At 36.3% G+C, this 15,842-nt stretch overlaps 1 protein-coding gene across 1 annotated transcript; it reads right to left on the bottom strand.

The window, feature by feature from the left end:
* Positions 1–759: 759 nt before the first annotated feature.
* On the bottom strand, positions 760–12,442 carry rundc3ab (RUN domain containing 3Ab). The gene is made up of 11 exons (XM_065253595.2): positions 11,931–12,442; positions 9,582–9,697; positions 9,325–9,452; positions 7,015–7,100; positions 6,763–6,852; positions 5,816–5,896; positions 5,361–5,523; positions 3,785–3,942; positions 3,434–3,553; positions 3,142–3,242; positions 760–2,074 (listed from the first exon to the last, which is right to left on the bottom strand). Exons 1-11 carry the CDS (start codon positions 12,035–12,037, stop codon positions 1,932–1,934), a joined length of 1,293 nt encoding a protein of 430 aa, XP_065109667.1. The 5' UTR covers positions 12,038–12,442; the 3' UTR covers positions 760–1,931.
* Positions 12,443–15,842: the final 3,400 nt, after the last annotated feature.

Here is a 15,842-nt window from a genome sequence, read left to right as displayed (position 1 = left end):
ATGGCAACATAAGATTAAGATATCAACAAGCTACATTGTCATAATATTGACCAAGTTTGGGGACAATCACCTAAATCCCCTAGGGTGAGTATTTTAAAGTTCATGCAGTTTTTTATTGTATTGTATAAAAAACTATATTGTATGGCGGAAGAGCACTTAGTTTGCAGCACTTCGACCTCAGGCACAGTTATATTAACAGAAGTTTTAGCAATAGGGGGAGTAGTCAGGAGTGATGATGTTACTGTGCTCCAAGGTCAAAGTGCTGCAAACTAAGTGCTCTTCCAACATACAATATAGTTCTCATTTTTATACGGTTATAAAATCACCGCATCTTAAAATAGGGAAAACATGGAAGTGTTTGGTGGCTTCTAATTTTTCCCTGTTTGGATTCCAAGGAATTAATGGGGCTAGGCTAAATGCTAACCCATTCACGACGCGCTGTACAAAAATTAAGTGCACGCATTGAATAAAGATAGGTATGTATTAATTTGTCTAAGTTTGAGGTAAGAACATAGTAAAATATTGAAAAACTGTGGTCTTTTCCTTTAAGGGCCCCAAACACATTTAAAGACATTTAAAAGGAGAAACAATAAACTTTCAGTGCTTGAGCCTTAACACAGTAAAATACTTTTCACATATTTTTTGGTTAGTGTTTAGTCTACAACTAAGAACATACAATTAGAGGGTGTCTGTCTAATGCAACTTAGTTAAGGAAAAATATGGAAAAATAGAGCAGTCAGGCAACTACGACTCAACAGAAAAGTTAGGACAAAAAGGCAGTTTTATTGCGATTGTAAGTGACAAACAGCATAGATTCCAATGGCTTTGAAACAATTAAATAATGAATGATGTAATTAACAAAAATTCTAATTCATAAAGGTTATCTAACACGACACACACGCATTCTCAAACAGACTTTCAATTGCACTGACAATGAAGCAGAAACATTGCTTAGCTCAGTTTTTAAATAATAAAGATACAAATAAACTTGATGTTTCAAATCTGCTGTTGAACATATTGTAATGATGCAACAACAACAGATTATCAAAAAAATGTCAAAACATACCGTACAATACAACAGTATGGAAGAGGTTACATATACTGGTCCATTAAAGCATAGCCTTTTGCATGGTGTCATTGAGTTTGTATGGTGTCAAGTTGGCAGCAATGGCCGCTGTCATTATTTTAGCAAAGTTGCCGTCGTGTAAAAAGCGATCTGATATTCAAAGGTGTTTTGATGGGCAGGACAAAGAAATAAGGCAGCTATTCAAGAAATGGCTTTCTTTTATCTACCACTGTAACTATACAGTAAACTGTAAATATCCTTGTTACCAGTTCTTGTATGTATGGTTGAGAATTAAAATAATTTAGCAAAGATTTATTATATGAAGATCACAAGAAAACACTAATTTGTAACTTAAATATAGTTCACTTTCAAACACCATTCATGATTATTTCTACTGTGTAAATGTCTGTATGAGTCTGTTTGTGTTTTGCAAGTGTGCATTCCTATACAGATTTTAAAGGGTAACAGAACATGTGAAGCTGTGATGGGCTATGAGACATGAACATACAGTCATAGTGTTAACTCAGGGAGGTCTCTTGTCAGCCAGTGCATAGTCCACAGTGCCTTAACTAGCAGAATATTCACAAGACATGTCACAGCAAAGACATTCAAAGATAGACAGGCATTTAAAAAAAATCTCAACAGAATTGTAATGCCTGTTAAAAAAGAACGGCGCTAAGGAATAGTTTGGCTGTGTAAAAGCATTAACATATAGCCAAGACTACATTAAAACAAAGCAATATGAGACACTAAAATAAAAGAGTGAGATCCTGCACAGACTATAGTTGAGCCATTATATCTTTGAATGCCTTGGCTGACAGAGCAACTTCTCTACGCTTGTTATATCGGTCTCATTTGGTGAACCCTAGCTGGGTGTTAGAGCTGGACTGGGCTCAGCGCTGATATTCACCAGGCACTCTGTGGACCTCAGGCTGGGCAGGGACTTGCAGCTGGGTAAAGAGGCCAGGGAACCACACAGACCTAACATGGAGGGAGTGTAATCTTTTCCTGTAAATCCAAAAACGAGAGGGAGAGAGAGAGACAAAGAAAGAGAGAGAGGTATTATAATTGCAAACTAAAATAGCATTTTTAACATGTTTCAAACAAGTTTGACCACTTTAAACTTTGACTTTTTTTCTGAAAGGATTCATTAGGTCAGTCAGTAAATTAGAGGTGGGAATTTTGATTCATCGAACTGAATCTTTTATTTTTAGTTCGTTCAGCAAAATTATATGTTTAGATTTGTTCACTAATTCGTTCACTGATTGTACATGAATACGCCAGTACGTGGCAAAGATGTGCGTCTAATGTGTTATAAGACAATGAAGTAGACTTGTTACAAAAACTCATTAGGCTTTAATAAAGCTAAAAGTGTGAAATAATGAGCATGATTTGATCAAGCTAGAGAAAACAGGTAATGTTTTTTGTGTATTTTAATGTATAAAGATACATGTAGTTATTCATTTAATATGTCCTTGTTGTGAACAAAGACTTGCGTGCGGTACTGAGTGACTGGGATGCCTCCTCTGGTTCAGTTATCATGTAATTCACTCATGTCGATCATGATTTGGTTCAGACTCAGATGACTGACTAGCTCACACTATTGTCAGTCTTTAACAGCAAGACAACGCAACACAGAATCGGGTGCAGATTAAATGTGCACCATGACATCACAACGTAAATACAACAGCAATTATTAACAACAAACAATCTGCATGTGTATAAAGTTTTTTTTTTGTTTGTTTTTAGTTTAGTTTCTTTATTTGTCTCCTTTGGGAGAAATTTGTCTTGGACAGAGAGTCTACCGCACAAGACGTACAAAAAAGACATTTACATTTACATAAATACAATTAATACAGCTTGTTAACTCATTGACGAGTTATCTCGCCCAGAAAATGTTCTGGAAGGCATTAAACTTTTGTGAAAATAATAAAAAAAAATGCTGTAGCTGGCTGGAAACGTTTAAAAAAAATGCTAGCGGGGAAAGAATGAAAGAATTTTGTAGCTAGATTTTCCCAGTGGAATTTGACCTAGTGGTGACATAAAGACACTGTACAGACTTTTTAAATGCATACCTGTTGTACACCAGGCTTGTCCATTCTGTTTACCTTCAACCCTCTGAACCTGTGAATCTGACATTAGATTGATATGTGGCCCAGGGCTAGGAAAACTGCCCCTACAATACCAAAACAGAACCACAGTATAAGGCCAAGCTTCTGTCATTCAGTTTTTGTCAGATTGAGTGCTTAAGATTTTGTATCTTAAGCAACGCAATCTTTTGTTACACACAGTAATTTTTTTTAAATCACTTGAATTGGTGGTATTTTTATGTAAACTGTTTGCTTAGACAAAAGAGACTTTCATCACCTGGTGTACAGTTTTCTATCCTCCTGGTTGTTGTAGTCTTGGTGTGTTGGCCATTGGTTAACAAGAGGGATTGACAAATCCTTAGACAGTGGATGAGATTCACCAGGAATCAGACTTGTCCTGGGATAGAGTAAGAAGCACAAACATATTTGTGAGTCAATAATGCAAGCTGTGTGTGTGGGGGGGGGGAGTTGGTATATGTGGTTTACATCTATGGAATTTTCCCTTTAAACGACATATGTCAACATGTGTGTGTGTGTGTGTGTGTGTGTGTGTGTGTGCGTGCGTGCGTGCGTGCGTGCGTGTGTGTGTGTGTGTGTGTGTGTGTGTGCGTGTGTGTGTTGATCTCACAGTTGTTCCTGTAGCTCTAGCACAATGTGCTCCAGTTCTCTCTTCTCTTTCTGGCTCTGGATCTTAAGTTCGTCTATTCCAGCTGTTAGTCTCTTATTCTCGGACTCCATGTTTTTCAACTGAGATTCACGCAATCTCACTAGCTCTTCAAGATACCCCTAAACACAGAATTAATATAACACACATAATGCATTTGACTTTTTGTGTTACCCACAACTGCATATCTTATGCTGCGTACACACCAAGCATGAAGCATCGCATTTCTCGCAGGAGATTACTTGCAGGATTTAACTTTGTGCCATGCTAATTTTTGCATGAGTTGAATATTTTTGAACTTGCTTGAAGACGCGTTTGAGTCGAATAGCACGTTTTCATGCCAATCACGTTGGCCACTTTGCGTAATTTGCATCGCCCCGTGCAAGTTCGCATCTATTCACGACTTTGCATGGACTTTGTATGTAATCTACTTGCGCAAATTGTTGAATTGTTGTGTTGGTGTGTACGCCCTGTTATACTGTTGTGTGTAGAAACTTTGGGGAATAATTCATAAAAAGTAGCGATGCTACTACATTTTTAACTATTAGTTTGATTGTTTTTTCAACAAAGGCAGGGTAACACGAAAAAACAATGCATTGCAGTTTTTTGTAAATCTACTGCATATGTAGCTTTAAAGCAAAGTTCTCTCTATATTAAATAACACTAAGAAGTCTAACTAATTTTTTTTGGGGGGGTATTTTTGTAGTGTATTACTACAAATAAAATTGCGAAATTTTTAAAAACTTTTTTTGCATTTTTACTAACAAGATTTTTACTATAATACAAAATCTTTACTATAATAATTATTTTTAAATCTTCAAAATCTTCAGTCATATTCTGCTGTTCATGAATATGATTAGTATAACGGTGTTTTCTGTGTTTTGATAAATATTTTATTTGTACATTCTAGTGTAATCAGGGCTGGAAATGTGGGAAATGCAGGGGGACAGAGTCTAGGGAGTGAATTTTTAAGGGGAACAGAGTAAAAAAAACATTGTTAAAAGGAATTATATTTAAACATCTAAATAGCATTTAAAAATTACTCCCCATTATGAGTTTTATATTGCAACTATTATTTTACAATGCATCATCAAGCTTGTCACATTACACTTCACAGTCACAGTAGCACTGTATGACTAATGTATCATGTTTTTTTTTTTCAGATTTTCCTCTTATTTAAAATATTAATTAACTTAATATCTACAATACAACCTGAGGATGAATTTATTGTTACACTGTAAAAAGTTGGTGTGTAAATTAAATACTAAAAAACAGCGGGACATATAAAATTACAATTTTTATGTATTTATGTTTTATGTATTATTTATGAGTCATTGTAAACTCATCCACGAAGTCATCTAAAATTACCCCCCCCCCCCCCAAACTAGAGTCCCACAGTGAATATCTGCCATTTTCAACCCTGAGTATAACCAATTTTTTATTAATTTATACAGTAACCTAGATATTTTAATTAGTTATATAGTATTTATATTGTAGCTTGACTAATTACAATTTCAAAGTAGTTTGGCCATTTAGTAACCTTTTGTGCATTTACGATCTTGAACCTCTGCTCCATCTTGCGGCACTTATTTCTCCAGCTCTCCTCATCGGTGACTAGAGGGATGTATGGATGCTCAACACTCTCATCGCTGTTACTGCTATCCACACTCTGCCCATCTTCATCATCACTGAGGTAATCATAACTAAAACACACACCATAGTATCTTAACACAACAGCACATATCATAGCGCATCAAAAACCACACAGACTGAATTTTTACTAAATAGGTTTCAAATAAACATTCTTTAATTTTAGGACTTTAGTATAGATCTTAAATACAGTGCCAAACTGTATATAATACTATTTGTTATCATATTTGTTGACCACTAATTATGATACAGAATACTTCAGAATACCGTAGAAACAACGTCCTATTTGTAAACAGGCATTCATTTTCTGTATAAAACTGGGTTGTAAGAAATGTAGGTTTTCACCTTTGTGTGAATTTCAGATAAGGAGTGTAGTCAATAACAGCCTCAGACTTCCCATCCAATGCCTCCCCTTTCAAACAAAAACTGACAAAAAATACGAAAACAACAAACATTATACAACATCCACATTTTTGATGTACTGTATACAAAAACACAAACCTATATTCATTACATTTATTACTAAAAATTTGTGATAAAAATATTATTTGTGTATAAAGTCTTATTGTAAAAAGGATAGTCATAGAAGATGTTTTAACACAAATGGCCCTATTTTATCGATCTGAGTGAATGGTCTAAAGCGCGTGGTGCAAGTGCACTTAAGGCGTTAGGGTTAGGTCCACATTCACTTTTGCTAGTTTAACAACGGGAAAAATGGTTTGTACACCTGGCGCACAGTCTAAAAGGGTTGTTCCTATTCACTTAATGAGTAATTGGTGTGTTTTGGGTGTAAAGTCCAATAAACCATTATTAGTGCAATATTTGCACTTTTTAAAAGCAAAAAAATACAGGTGAAGCAGCTCTTTACGGCTTCTGAAGTCCTGTTATCTGCATCATTTATGTTCAAGAGACACAATAATAATCTTTTACATTTTAATCCTTTCATTTTTCATATTAAATTTTTTTGTGTGCTGCTGCGCGTCCATGTGTGTGTATTAAGCATTACGTCTTTGTCTCATTTACAGGCGCATATTACTAACGTGCTCTTTAAATAACAAAAAAGTAGCAACATGCCAACAAAGCTTCTCAACACACCTCGTTTTCAGACCATGTGCGCGCAAATGCAATTGCTATAAATAACGTGGCGCTGGATGTGAAAAAGATAACTTTGTCAGGCTGAAACAAAAAACACTTGTGTCGCACCTTGTGCCACATTGAGCCAGGTGTATGATAGGGCCCAAAGTGTCTGTCATCTATGATGATCCCAAAAAAAGTTTTCCAGTCTCTCTCACCTAAAATCAATCGCTCCAAGTCCAATGAGCATCCCGGTCAGAACAGTGGCTTCCTCTCGCAACATGATGGCACCTTCATCATAAAATCTCCTTTATACAAGCACACACAGATCCATTTATTAATATTCACCATTTTTTTAAATGGCTCAATGACATGCTCATTGACAGGACTGTAGAAATTGTGGAGTGTGTTAGGGGTGAGATACTATTTATAAAATTTTTGTTATTAAGGTATATCTCTTTTAATCTGACCTGGTGGTACGGCTGTCTCGTAAAGCAGTGCCGATGTATTCGGACAGACGTTTCTCCATAAGTGCAACCCGTAGCCATGCTCTGCCCTGCAGACATAAAGAAACTAATGCAATTACACATATAAATCTTGTCTATTTATAATTTCTGTAAACCAATATGGATTTTTAATGCATATTTTGCAGAAAAAAAATATTTTACAGATTTAATGTATTTATACAGATCCTTTGAAGGAAACAACATACTGTTCTTTATGAATACTCATTAAAACTTTGGTAACATTTCATTCATTATTAAGAAAGGATTTGCAAGAGGCCTTACAGTGACTTAGGAGCTGTTAACACAATGTTTTCAAATACAACTGGGATAGTCTTTATGCAGTTTGGCCTTTTGGGGGTCCTGCAAATGGAAACTTTTAAAGACAGGTTTTAAATGTTCGAAAACAATTCCTTGTCATCTCTGTTTAAATGACAGAAATATGAATCTGTGATAACGGTGACGTCGTGCATGTGTTAATTAAGTCTGTAGGCACGCGCATGTATAACCAAAACAACAATTGTGGGCTACAGGACTGTCTGTGTTTGTGCTGCGCAAGATACAGAGTTTATTAACACTTCTCCCACAAAGTTTTTTTCTACATCATTGTGATGCAAACATAGCCTTATATCGTAAATACAGTTAATTATTAAAACAGTTCCTGATACAAAATTATTGTGTCATCAGATTGGTATCAGATTGTTAATACGATGGTACTTTACTTTGATGCTGTATATACAATGGTAAATAAGTATAAAAATATGAAATTTCGGTCATCACTTACATGTTGTTACAAACCTGTATACATTTCTTTGTTCTGGGAACACAAAGGAAGATATTTTGAAGAATGTTTGTAACCAAAAGGTTCATAAGCCCCATTCAATTCTAAAGCAGGAAAAAGAATAGGGGAGAGCGGGTGCTAAAGTACCATTTTCAGAAAAACTTAATTTGAAAAGATAATGTTTTAGACAGATATATTTTTGCTGCGGTCAGTAACTCGCAAGTGTGGTCTATCAATCCTAGGAGGAATTTTGAACAAATGTAAAACGACTTCAGTATAAATTCACTTTGAACATAAGTAGTGAATTGTTACTTTCGACCCCACCCTCAGGTAAAAGTAACACAACAAAACAAGATAGTTTTTTGTGATATACTTGTTTGTATTAAATATAAATGACTATGACCTTGTTAATATGTAACTGCAAACATATTTTGTCATTTATTTTTGTAAAAAATTATGAAATTAAATTTTTATTTTAAATTTCAGTTTGATCAAATGTTTCAAAAGCAACCCAACAGTACAAAAAGTTAAATTGTTGAGAATATTTTTTTCAACAGTATGAACACTATGAAATTGAAATGAAATCAAATGAGGATAATATAAATTTTCAACATATACAACAGTATTAGCAGCGAGACAAAAGTAACAAGTGTTACTTTCGTCCCGACAGGATCTCCTCACATTCAAACCTGATTTACTTTTATTTTGAAAACTCTGAGAAGTCAAACTTCAGGATGTGTTACAGCACTAAATAACCTATAGAATGATCAGTATTGTAACACATAACGAGAAACACAGCGTGTTATAAGAAAACACCTTTCTGGATCTACACGCGGAAAACCGTGAGTAAATAATGCAATATTTGTCAGGTCTGTCAGGGGTTGTGTGCCTAAGTCTAAGATGCTGCCATAGTTTGGGATGCAAATGTTATTAGGGCTCGGAGAAAATCGCTTTGTTACTTTAGTCCCATGTTACTTCGGCCCAGTTCTCCCCTACTATGAAAGTGAATTGGGCTCATGAACGGTTTAATTACAAACATTCCTCAAAATATCTTCCTTCGAGTTCATTAGAACAAAGAAATTAATACAGGTTTGTAACATCATGAGAGTGAAATGATAACAGGATTTTAATTTTTGGTTGAACTATCCCTTTCGGTATATGTAGTTATATGTATTCACTTGCCAGCTTTTTTCAGCAGAGCTCTTTGGTTGCTATTATACTTCTGCTTTGTTTATCAATCATTGTACGATGTGCCAGTTGGTTGTTGTGATATTTGTCCCAACCCTCCTCCACTGTGATGGGACGGCCATGTGAGAAGTGGCATTGACAAGCTGAGCATTTCAAAGTTTCCAAAGTGAAAAGAAATTTTTTTCAACTCTTGGCTTAGCAGTGCAGCGCTTTTATTGAAAACAATTGAAAACATAAACGTTTTGGTGTGCACGCTACCTAAGTGCCCATACTGTAAAGTGCATCTATTATACAATTTAAGTACTCACCTTTGCTCGTGAGGAGTTGATGTTCTCCATGTTCTCAATGCTGCTTATGCAATTATTGGGCACTTTACTGCAGGCAAGGCGAATAAAGTCCCAAAAACTGCGCTGACCATCGAACCAGCTTCCAGAACCTGCCAAAGATGTAGATGAGGAGTGAGAGATTATTTAATATCCATTTCTACGTATTGCCTTAAGTATAACATCCTTTACATGGTTAGGTAGTAAATGCATGTCTTTTAATTTTAATGTACTTTCTTTACCTTTAAAGCGGTGACTGAGGATGTGTTCCAGAATAGCAGCAAAGTTAATGAACTCCTCAGACGAGTCATCGATGGGCTCTGCAGTGTATTTCTCCAGGAGTGTCTTCACAGAAAACCTGCCATACAAACATATCATCTGTAGGTTATACAAGCTAATTTATTGCTAATCATTATCGTACGTTTATTAAAGATGTACGCACTTTTAAGGTCTTTAACTGTATAAAATATCACTAATGAATATACTGTAGTGTAAAAAACAAACATGTTAAACAAAATAATATATAGATGGTTTCATCATTGGCCCTGTCCCAAATGGCGCACTTTATGTGAACTTTCAGTCTCATGGCCTTAAATTGCACATGGTCGCTTAGTCTAGTGTTTCCCAACCACTGTGGCTACATTAAATACAATATAATATTCCAATTTAACAAGTCATTTAAGCATTGCAATACAGGTTTGTGCAGTTCTGTTAATGTTTATATGGATAGTGGTGTGCCATATGATTTTTTTACTTATCAAAACCGTGAAGTGGTAGAATAAAGGTTGAAAAAAACTGGCTTAGTCTACGAGTCTGTAAGGTGTCCCATCTGTCATTTTTACGCTTCGAAGTATACTTATCAGCGCCCCCTTTGCACCCTTGATGTGGTCTTCGGCAAAGCCCTCACTGCAGCAGGCTTCGCGCACTTTTTCCTATTTCCAGTGTGACGCTCGAGTCTGTCTCAAAAGACGACTCCGATGCGACTTTTTGTGCTGCGTCCGAAACCGCCTACTACATACTATATAGTACGCGAAAAGCAGTAGGCGAGGCGAGTAGTATGTCCGAATACATAGTATTCGAAAAACAGTATGCGAAAAGTACCCGGATGACCTACTACTTCCGGTTAGATTTTGCAGTGTGCATACGATGGACGCTTCACTATCCCATGATGCCCCGGACGAGGAGTTATCCAAAGAAGAAGAAGAGGCACGCGGCTGTTTTCGCGCTGAAATGACATGACGTGATGACTACGTATGTCACGTGATGTAGCAACATGACGGATGTAGTGCGTCCGAATCTCATTCATACTACCAGGATTCATACTATACAGTACCTACTGTTTTAACGCCAAGTAAGTAGGTACTTCATCTTTTTCAGTACCTACTATACAGTATGCGGTTTCGGACGCAGCCTTGGACTCGCGTCATGGGTCCCTAAGGTCTGCACTACATGATGTCATCAAAGTGTGGAACCTGAGGAAGTCCCATAAGTCCAAAGTGTGCCATTTGGGACAGGGCCATTGTCGCAGTTACGCGTCTGGGCGAAACTTAATTTCCAGTTTCTTTTGTTTAATGGTCTGGCTAGTGGCTTAATTAGTGGATCAATGCTATGTGAAGGGAGGTTTGGCAGCCAATCTGTAGTTAAGATCGTATACATTATATAGTGCACATTTTACACAATAACATTAGCTTAGTTTCGTTTTTGATGAGCTTCAGCTATGATAAATTACATTTATTTATACTTTTCACATTATGGTAGCACACCCTGGGCTGTCTCAGCCTCAAACTGATACACACTGCACACAAACTGTACAACTCAGGGTAAAGAACAATGTATGAAACAAGGTAATCTAACCCACGGCCACGGGTAAAATTGATGCTAAGTGAGAAAAGGTAGCCTACACCAAGAAGTACACAAACCTAGACTGAGGATTTGATGATTAGTTTTTTTAATGTTTCAGATTACATGAATCTATTTCTGACAATGACAAAGCAAGCAGTGACTTCAGCAATTGTTCTGTCCACAACAATGACCCTTTCAGCAGCAGGCCAAGCCAACACTCCACAACAGAACAATAGAGCAGAGTATATGGCCTGACAGCCAATGGCTGGATAGAAGAAGCCTTCAGTAAAGATTTTGATCGTAATTTATTAAAGCTGCCATAATAAAAACCGTATCCTCTCAGCGCATCCCTGACATATGCAGATTCCCTGAGGTACCCGCCACCCATGCTGCCCTTGCTGGAGGAAGGTTGTCGTCATAGCAACGACATCATCCGGGTAACAGAAATACATCACACAAACCGTGGAACGTCCTGTTATAATTTTATATCCTTGTATCAACGAGCTTATTATAAAAAAAAAAGAATAAACACATTTGTTTAAAATTCGTTATACTATTGAACTTTATATACCGCCATTCGTGCTAGACCTGGTATATCGTAAAATCTTAAACCGAGACAGCAAATAATGAAATCATGAACAGGAAATACATTGACTCTGATCAAATAAAGGTTTATACAACTATGTTTTAATCAAATATACCAAGTATATTAACACAATACACGCATGGCATCTTTAAGCTTCGCTCACCTGCACACCGTGATGAGGTTTTTTCTCTCCACGGCGATGCTCCTGGTCAAGCCTTTCTTGGACTGTGCACCCATAGCCATCGCGGACTGCCTGAAACTCTGCTCCATCCCACAGGACGCCTCCCTTTACGCCATAAATGTGTACACAACCGCATTCAGAGATGATGCATTAGATACCGGCGAACTGAAAATGTCATGCTCCACCTATTTAAGAGCGGGTGGACGAGGCTGTCAATATCGGTCGCTGTTAAGAAGATGCACGGATGGCGAGCTCGTCTGCACCCCGTCCCCTCCTCTATACTGACCTCATCATGATCTCAGCATTAACCAGTTCAACGAAAGGTTTTTAAACGACTGCCTTTTCATTTAACGGAGACAATTCTTGGTTTGAGGACGACGATAATCTCAAAGTGATAAAAGTATACGATTTATTTGAAGGTAAGGTTATTTCAAGCGGGTCACGTAGTGCTGGAGAATGCGTACCAAGGACGCACAGACGTCTACATCGCTGCTCTGCAGTTAGCGGTATAGGCCACTAGATGGAGTATTAATTTCAGTAATAAAAATAGAGCACGCGCGTGACGCGTACATAATTAAAAAGGTGAACATAGTTATATAGTCTTTTTTATTTTACATTTGGGACTCAATTCATATGTAAGAATATGATGTCATTATTATGTTGTATACAAACGATTGAATGTTACTTAAAAAGAAAACAGAAGCAGAAGCGATTGATTCTTGTGACGTTACAGAATAACTGAATTATTTACACCCACGTTTTTTTTGCAGGGGTTAGTTGTAGCTTTTGCCATGACTGATGCTCCCAATTATTGAAATTGCAAATTATTGAAATGACTATGATAATGCGTAAAGTTAAGTGTTAAAAGAATAAAAAAAATAAAATAAACAAGAATATACATAAAATACATATAAGAAAATCCGTTTTTTAAAAACTGTCTTTACCTTATGCAACTGTGAGCTTTACCAATCTTGCAGTAAACTACTTGACAACTTAAGGAGATAATAACATTTTTGTCATCATTTACTCACTCTCAATCCTGTATAAAATTTCTTTGTTCTGCAAAAAAGATAAAACTGTAATGCATCACATTTACCTCTTAATATATTTGTACTTGTTTGAAATGTGTAAAATATATGCTGTAATAGTTCACTGCTAGCCGTTATTGATGACACTTCATACCCATTAATCTTTAACAAGAATCAAATTGTACTTAAAAATAATGCTTGTTGTTGAATGTCCCATATTTAAATAAATATGTATTATTTTATTCTGACCAGTAGGTAAAAATTGAAGCATTTTCAGGTCAGATTAAATAATGCATCAACTGTGATAACTCCTAATGTTATAACTTGTCTTTGACAGCTCTTCATTTTTTTATGTAAGTAATCATTGCATTTAAATATATGGGTGGTTTCCCGGACAGAGCTTATCCTAGTCCTAAACTAAGATGCATGTGTGAGCCTTGTACTGACATATCTTAACATATATCAGTGCCATTGTTTTGTCTCAAGATGCACACCAGAATTTATTTTTGTAAGATATGTTTGTAAAACTAATTAAAGGGGACATTTCACATTTTAACATGTGAAATAAATCTTTTGTGTCCCCAGAGTACGTATGTGAAGTTTTAGCTCAAAATACCATATAGATTATTTATTATGAAATGTTAAAGTTGCCACTTTGTAGGTGTGCAAAAATGTGCCATTTTGGGTGTGTCCTTTTAAATGCAAATGAGCTGATCTCTGCACTTAATGGCAGTGCCGTGGTTGGATAGTGCAGTTTATGAGGCGGTATTATCCCCTTCTGACATCACAGTGGGAGCCAAATTTGCAAGCAAACCATATGCTTGCAGAGAATGGTTATCAAAACTAAGCTACTGAGTTGTTGTTTTTGACATTTTCTTTGTTGATGCACTGGTTATCCAATTATAGCACCTAATCAAGGAAAAAGCATGATTTGTCACCTTTAAATGTTCGAATATATCTAAGGCCTAGTCCTGGATTAATCTAAACCCTGTCCAGGAAACCGCCCCTTAGTGATATACGTATCAAGTTAACAATGAAACAATGACACAACATTTAAACATTTATTTTAAATATTTGATAAAAAATGATGCAGTGATAAATGCATTTGTCTAGTCTCTTCTTTCCCTCCTCCACAGTATTACAATGTAATGTGTGTATAGTTGATCAATAATGTGTGTCTTTTTGAAATTTTGTCACGTTGAATTAGCTTAGTGCAGTTTGTTTCGTGCCAGTATTATTCACATCACTGCTTGACACGATCCGACTTCATTTCTGGAAAGGGAACATAGTGAGCATCAATGCTTCCTGTTTTTTGTGGTACATTGTGGGATTTTTAGTGATCGATCAGTGAACAGAAAGGATTTCACGATTCAGACAGACTTCTTCGTCATGACTACTAGGCACCTGACTGAGGATTTTGCCTCAAAACAATTAAAAACCTCGCCAACAAGCTGCTGTTGCTTGATGGTTAAAAATTACTGAATTTTTTTTATCTTACGTACTATTAATTACATTTGAACACTATGCCTTTGATTACATACAGTAGCTGTTGACGTGTTTTTAAATAAATTATATTTGTTAAATGTGACACAAAGACTTGCGGGTTATCTGTACCAACGAATAGCTTATGCACTCTTAAATATTCTGTGAAAGAAATCAATTCAAAGGGTGTATTCGGAGTATATCCAATTTGTTTTTGTGAATTGAAATAGCCTCTATGACGTATGCAGCTGACAAGTACGACCTCTGGAGCATGAAGCCTTCTAAATGGGACACAGCTATGTTCTGATGTCATTCTGACATATGCCAAAAGGCTGATGTGACAGAAATGTACCATACCAGATGGCACATTTAGACAGGTGCTTTCCCTCTACTATACAAAATAAAAGCATGATGGAAATTGACAATACAGCTTAATACTCATTGTTTAAAATAACCTGTTCCCTTCTAAAAAGTAAGACTTTATTCTTGTGATATCATATTGTTTGTGAAAAATGTTTACATATTGAACATTTCGAAACAATGGGATGTCTATATGACATATTTGATTATTGTTATATTTCTAAAATATATGATTTTAAGTGGACTGAATAGGCAGATCTTTTGGGGGATGCTTTGATTTCGCAGATTGCCAAGTTGCCAACTCACCACTTAAAAACCACTTGATTCCTCTCCTGACTGCAGTCATGTACACAATTGTCTGCTTTTTAAGATGCTATGTTTGCCATCTGCAACATTTCAAATGAGTCATGGTTTTCCAAACACTCCCGTCTACCACTGGTCAGACAAACAGGTAGTCCGCCCCCAAACTCCTGCTATTGATTAAGCCAGTAATGTGCAGTGTTTTGAAAGCATCATAAACCTCCTGTGCTAGTAAGATTTGTTCCCTCTCATTTAAATCTCTGGACAGTATTTGTGGCTTACAGGATCTATTCCCCAATAAAAAGCATGATTACAATTATATTCATAGCCTCATTTGCAGTGAGAACCTTTCCTGATACCTTTAGCCTAGTTTGGCTTACAACGTGTCACATAAGTGCAATTATCATTTGATGTGAATCCGGAGATCTTGATCTCTTGATGTGAATTTTCCAAAGCAGCGTTAGACAAATAGTCATGTGTGGTTCGATTCCTCCAGAGACTTACAGAGTAACACAGTAACTGCCTAGACAAATGACACTTTTTTGTTGTATGAAGTAAATTGGAGTTGTCAAACAAAGTGGCAAAAAATTTGGACTAGGTGTGCATTGCAAATAATTATGGCACAAGCATATCAGAGCATAAATAAATTTAAGCTTGTGTGCGCTTACACTTTTGTATAAGGCAGACTGAGATTGTGTATTTCCTGGTCTGAGTTTGCACCTAA

This window comes from Paramisgurnus dabryanus, chromosome 1 (genome assembly GCF_030506205.2).
Source record: "Paramisgurnus dabryanus chromosome 1, PD_genome_1.1, whole genome shotgun sequence".
Lineage (NCBI taxonomy): Eukaryota > Metazoa > Chordata > Actinopteri > Cypriniformes > Cobitidae > Paramisgurnus > Paramisgurnus dabryanus.
The sequence above is the reverse complement of the archived record's forward strand: the minus strand, read 5'-3'. Positions and strand labels throughout refer to the sequence as shown.

Excerpts from the sequence above, each read along its gene's own strand:
- rundc3ab (XM_065253595.2), bottom strand. The coding sequence starts at position 12,037 with ATGGAGCAGAGTTTCAGGCAGTCCGCGATGGCTATGGGTGCACAGTCC. Across the intron at positions 6,853-7,014 it reads CGAGACAGCCGTACCACCAG|GAGATTTTATGATGAAGGTG; the intron begins GTCAGATTAAAA and ends GCTTGTATAAAG. Across the intron at positions 3,554-3,784 it reads CTAGAGCTACAGGAACAACT|GACAAGTCTGATTCCTGGTG; the intron begins GTGAGATCAACA and ends ACTCTATCCCAG.